Raw genomic sequence first — 6647 nt, 5'->3', positions numbered from 1 at the left:
ACTAGGACAGCTTGTGCCAAAGTTATTGCACACAGTCCTGCTGGACTATTCTTTTGGTGGAGGCTTGTAAATTACTAGCTTGTAATACAAGAGGCATTTGAGCTGCCTAATGTCCTGCCATAAATGATCATCATGATATAGCCTATTAAACATAACCAGTTATGAATACAGTCATTATTTAAGCAAATTAATACAATACATAATGGATGGTATCAATATGATCTCTGTATCTTGAAGCATTAAGGAGTTATAGTAGTTTCAAGAAAATCAGTTTTTCCTCTTTAATTTGCACATTTATGCAGCAAGGTGCTCCAAAATCTAATCAGATCACCTACTGTATAGGGGGAACCTGTGGTGTATTGGTGCCTTCAAGAGGTGTTGTGTTTACTGTATTCACAAGGGCAGTGCACATGGACCTGCCGATGTTGTATTCACTAGTGGGAAAGTCAAAATTTCCTGGACTTCACGACATATGAAGTTAAAGTCTGCGTGTCACTGTGTCAGTAGTTTCAACTGTCCACACACACTTGTGCTTCTGTCTCACAGCCTATGCATAATTGCTGCACGCACCTCATGGCTGCGGCCAAACTTACATCAATTCACACCTAATGTGTATCCTTTCCTCTTTTTTATGTTGCAGAAGCACAAAATAATTCTGTATTTCTTTGGTATGATGAAAGAACAAAAGATGTACAATCACTAGTGTCTTTGAGGCTCACTATTGATGCATCCATAGTTGTGGTATTTACAACCACCTGAATGCAAAGCAAGTTGTACTTTTAAAAGTAAGGGACTAGCGAGGAGCACTTGAAGGCAGCACATGTTCTTGAGTTGCATTCATAAGAATTTGTCTACATACAGCACCATAATGACATAATGCCCCGGATATGGTGGCATATGCAGGGTCATAATAAAAATAATTTTAAATCAATATTTCATGCTGAATGATAAATGTCTCCTAAGTAGCAGTTCAGTAAGCAGGAATCTGTACAGCAAGCTTTTAGACGGGTCTAACTCTGTAGCTAAAGGTAGTTGGCCATTACCTAACATATTAGCATATTAGTCTTCTAAAATAAGTTAATCAAGCTGTTAGCTAATATATTTTATGTCTTCCAGATGAGTTATTTAGTGTAGTTCCTGCCAGACAACTAGGGGTAACAACCTGCCAGAAGCTAACACCCTTGTCTTCCAGAGAGGCTGCTAATGCTAGCAGCCTAGCAAATATAGATGATAGGCTATATCTCAACATGTCCTTATTCACAGTATTATTTTACATCACCACACGGCCATCTTGGTAGGAAAATAGCAGGTGATTGTAGGTGATTACAATCAAATGACAAACACAGCCAATGAGCTGTGTGTATTGTAAAGCACCATATTGGTAGGAAATGTAGGCTACACCTGCATCCATGATGAGCTAGCCTACTTCAAACTTGGTTGGGTTTTGGTATAAATATAGTGTATGTGGTGTTAATATAATGCATTTACTTTACTTACCAAGCGAGTGTGAACTTCAGAATTATACAAAGACTGCATTCCTTCAGCAGCCATGAGTTAGCTGTTTGGGTGCGCTCATCTGTCCGTGTTTCAGGGGCGGAGTTAAGTTAGCTACCCATGCTGCTGTGCCGTCTGTAAGACAGCGCTGAGGGCTTAAACACCTTTGAGCATGATTCTATGAGACAATTTTGCGACATGCACAAAAGTTTAGTGCCTTTCGTTCCAAAATAATAAAATAATATTTCAGTGTCACGACTCAAGACTTGGTGACTTAGTAGCAGCCCACTTGAGTAAAACAGTGCAGACTGTTCCACCAGCTGTTGAGACAACAGCCCGCAGCTGGTCCTCTTCACAGTCAGACCACAGGGAGGCGCTAGTAAGCTTGCATCAAAACCTTTCCCCTGAGGAAAACGTGCCATTCACGGTGAAGTAAACAGTTTATGAAGTGTACAATACAATCTGTTTGAATAGGCTACCTGAGCATTTCAGGGTTGATATTTCCATGCCCTGGGACAGCCTGGTCTGTACTGATGTAAATAAGAACATATTTTCTGGTTGGAAACTAAATAATTATGTAAATACAACTCTAATAAAAACCTCATTTGGATGTAAAAGTTCAGACAAACTTCAGATGAGAAAAGAAATGCTGCCTGGTTGTGAGGTGTTAGCTTGGTGATCTTTGAACAGGTGGACTTGACAATAAACAGACTTTGGAAGTAACTCTCAGGTTGTGAACCAAATGTCAAAAACTATCATAAAAGAAAGGCATTGCAGATATCAGCAAGGCACTCTGTCTTCTTTGGCCAAACAATAAAATGCTTTTATTACACTGAATAATTGAAAACAAGATACATGGTTGTCATCTGGCAGGTCTTAATCAGTCAATTTGATTGGCTTTCCAAGATAAGAGTTAACTCTGAAGCCTGTTCATAAAACTGTACAAAGAGTTTTGTTCCAAAATGAGATATAGAGCTAAAGGGAAAACAACTCAAACAGCAAATTGTGGCACTTTGTAATGTAAAGTAACAAAGGCATTGTATGGCATCACAGACAGTCTCACTTCTTTGGGAATGGGTTGTTCATGTTCATAAACACTGTTTCGATGTCGTCTTGCCATTAGAATAAGGTATGTGAATTCTTAAATTGAGTGGTTTTCCATTAAAGGGAATATGATACATCATTTTTTGTTTTTCAGAACAAATACACTGGACTGTGTAGATCATTGGAATAGGTTTATATGTGAAATATTTTCAAATATTCAGAGGTTAAGTTTAATATTTTAAGAGTTAGTAGCACACATAGGTCTTTCCCTCTGTCACATTTGGTATTGTCAGTGGCTCATTAGAATGGAACATCAAGCAATAGCCATATTTGACTCAGACGACACGGATGACCATTCCTAGCCAGGATGAAAAACAGAACAAGGTATTTTTCTCACTGCTCCGAGCGGCAGCACCCTTCCTGCTCTTGTTTGTCTCTCCTGCTCTGCAGCTTCCTCAGGTCTCTCTGCCTAGTCGATGGTAGATTCACACCTAGAAACATTTCTTTTCTGAACCAGATACACTCCTTCCACTTTTTCACACATTACCTTTATGATTACTCCAATTAGCTCAGAAAACTGTAAAAAAAATGGGGCTATATTAGGTATTGAGTATTGATGTCGATAGAGAAAACAAATTTTATGTGTCTGACTTAGGTCACTTTACATCACTCTCTCGATCATGAGCACCAACAAAAAGTAGTTACTGTAGCACCTTCTCCAAAGATATATATGACATATACTACTGTTACATACTGTTTATATGACATATATTTAATACAAATATCATAACATGAACAATTTGGACAAGTATCATCCATGCCAACATCAAAAATACCTCAGATAATCCATCATGAACAGATTCGAAATGGCAGGAGTTCCAGTTTACAACAGTACTTTCAGCATCTGAAGACTCTCAGCACCCCAAAACTTGAGAACACCTCTGTCCCACATCTGCTCTGTCATAGACACATACAGCACCAACACAAACAACACTGTAAAAGCTCTGTAGCATTAAGTAAAACTTTCCAACACTGCCTTCACATCCTGCAGATCGATGAAAGAACAGTCGTTTAATCTTCATCTATCAATCCCAAAGGGGGCAGTGCAGGAAAATCCCCTCTCCTCGCCCCCCTAATGATGCGTGGGCCGGTTTGGATAGAGATGTTTTGTCCAGCCTACACCTCTCCTCTGCTTTCCTCACAGTGGAGCGACTCGCAGCTGCGGAGCCTCGGAGCTGAAGGACAGAAACAGCTGGGAACGGGAGCTACGCTGGCTGTAGCTGCAGTTTCTGGGTCGCTCACACCGTCACTGTTGATAATACACAAAGCATCGCCTCACAACTGCCTCATGTCTGAGACAATAGCAAGACAACCTCTGTCATGTTTGGTCTGACACCTAGTTAAATGTTTAGTTCTGCCGATGCACCGTCCATTTATGATTCCTCATCAAGATAACAATAATTCACTGGCTGAATCATTTATGATTTACTATTTTTACGGCACCTGTGACCTGTCAGTATCTTTTACACACGTTTCTCAGTGAGTAATCTTCCTAAAAAGGCTGAATGAACATCATTGCTCTATATAGGCACAGTTTTCTTCAACTCAAGAGCATTGATTATAGTTACTATACACACTGTACTATAAATACACTGTATTATACTGTATATTAGGCTTTGTGTGAGCATTCCTTTGTGGTAATAGTAGGAGAGGATAAGGCTGGCTGAGAGGTACAAAGACCGATTTGTTCTTCTGGTAAAAAGGAATTAAACTTGGTCCTACAAACACCGCAGCCTCTAGAAAGGGGGGATTGAAACATGGTATTCTTTATGCGTGTAATCGCAACACACAGATTTGGTGGAGTGATAATGCATAAATTATTGATTTTAAAAGGAAGCTCTCTCACTTCTAAGCCTCTTAATGCAAAATTAGAGAAAATCAGCAAAAAGCTTGTAACTGTGGTGTCGGAAATGTTAGCTGTGCCCAGAGCAGAAATCTTTAATACACTGGATTTCTACCAGGGTGAGATTATATGATGATATGTGTCCAGATGAGAGTTCCTCCCTCTATCTCTCAGCGTCTCCACTGGCTTTGAGGGCTGGGTTCTTATAGACCAGAGCGATGTCATGGTTATTGTTAGGCTGTGTTTGTACATAGTCAGGTGATCGGCTGGTGGTGGTCTGTCTCTTCCCTGTCAGAGCTGTCATCAGCTTGGAGCGGTAGTGATCCCCAGCCAGGAAATACAGGATGGGGTCAATACAGCTGTTCACACTCGCCAGCGGCCTGGTGATCTTGTAAGTAAAGTTGACAATGTTGAGGAATTCACAGTTTAGATCCAGAACTCGAGAGGTGTAGTAGAGGGTCCGTGTGATGTGAAATGGAACGAAGCACACCGCAAACACCACCAGCACCACTACGATCAGCTTGATGGACTTCTGGCGGGAGGCGGCGCCCCGCTGGTTGGCAGATAATCCCCGTCTGGGCCGGCACAGGGCCCGCGCCATCAGGCAGTAACACACCACGATGACCAGGAAGGGGACGCCAAACAGCAGCACCATCACCACGGAGCTGTAGTCGACGTACTCGTCGAATTTCTCCTGGTTGGTGGTGTCGTGGCACAGCGTGTCGTTGTCCCTCTTGGAGGTGGTGACGAAGATGAGGTTGGGCACCAGGCACGCCGTCACCACGGCCCACACCAGGCCGCACACCAGGTGGGCGTGCCGGGACTTCACCAGGGTCAGCGCCTTGATGGGGTGGCAGATGCCGAGGTAGCGGTGCACGCTGATGCAGGTGAGGAGGAGGATGCTGCAGTAGAGGTTGGCGTAGAACAGGAAGCGCACGATCTTACAGGCGGCCACGCCGAAGGGCCAGTGGCTGCGGTTGGCGTAGTAGTAGATGAGGGTGGGCAGGGAGAGGACGTACAGGAAGTCGGACAGGGCGAGGTGGAACATGTACACTGTGCTGGGGTTCCACGGGCGCATCTTCGTGAGGAACATCCACAAAGCCGTGGCGTTCAGCACCAAGCCCACCACAAACACCAGGCTGTAGGACACGGGCAGCAGGATGTATTTAAACTCCTCGTCAAAGCGGCAGCTGGAGTTAAAGTATGAAGTGAAGACCATCGACTGGTTCTGTCTGCCATGGCTGGAGAAGACTAAGTCCATGATCTGCCTTCTCACTGCAGCTCCTCCAAGACAGAAGATGACAACACCTTTGAAGGAATTAGGAGCTTTAGAAATATGTAGACTGTACATTATGTTCCAAGCACACAGCAATCTGGTCGATCCGTCAGTGTAGAGTCAATAGTTAAAATTTATATTTATTAATATATTTTAAATGTTTTGACCCAAGTTTGATGGGCAACTGTTTACACGAATATGCCTACATTTTCAACAGTGCTTAACTATGGGGTTACTTTTTAAAACGTGTTACAAAACATATTACACTTGATCGATATTTGTTGTTCACATAAACATTAGAAATCGAGTTATGCCAGTGTGGGCTACTTACCCTAATACGATCCTATAGCCGAGTATCGCTGGCGGGCTGGTCCTGATCCCGGTGTAACAGAGAAGTCGTCTTGTTTCTACAACGTGACTCCACACTGCTCAGCTCACAAAGCGGAGATCCAGCTCCTGGCGTCTTGTCCGTCCCTCTCGAGTCCGGCCGGAGCAAATGAGGTAAGCACTTGTAGACATATATTTAGATATCAAGTTTAGGTGAATGCCGTATTGGAGTCCATAGCACCGCTGCAACGACAGTTTATTCAATCAACACACTGAGCGCAGGATGCACGGATCGTCTATACGGCTGAAATGGGAAGTGCAATCGCTGAGTGAGCAAAAGTGGCACCTAAAAAAATCTCCAGTCAAAGTCAGGAGTTCAAAATAGTGAAATGACATTCTGAAACAGCTGCTAGGGCTCGTTTAATACTACATACTGATTTCATGCTACATACTACTTTCATACATACAAAAATATTACTGTTAACCCTTAAATAACCCTTAACCCAGCCCATAAATATTACCATTTTGTTTTAAAATGCAGGCTATTAAGATAGGTGATAACTGCAGTAATATTTTATAATGAGTTTTACTGTCATGTAGCAA

General features: G+C 42.6%; 1 protein-coding gene across 1 annotated transcript; it reads right to left on the bottom strand.

Annotated features, from left to right (window-relative positions):
* Nucleotides 1-4604: 4604 nt before the first annotated feature.
* Nucleotides 4605-5673, bottom strand: LOC139925655 (P2Y purinoceptor 4). The gene has a single exon (XM_071917122.2). The coding sequence runs from the start codon at nt 5658-5660 to the stop codon at nt 4605-4607; it is 1056 nt and encodes a 351-aa protein (XP_071773223.2). The 5' UTR covers nt 5661-5673.
* Between the last annotated feature and the right edge of the window lie 974 nt (nt 5674-6647).

Source organism: Centroberyx gerrardi, chromosome 16 (genome assembly GCF_048128805.1).
Source record: "Centroberyx gerrardi isolate f3 chromosome 16, fCenGer3.hap1.cur.20231027, whole genome shotgun sequence".
In the NCBI taxonomy this organism is placed as follows: Eukaryota; Metazoa; Chordata; class Actinopteri; order Beryciformes; family Berycidae; genus Centroberyx; species Centroberyx gerrardi.
The sequence above is the reverse complement of the archived record's forward strand: the minus strand, read 5'-3'. Positions and strand labels throughout refer to the sequence as shown.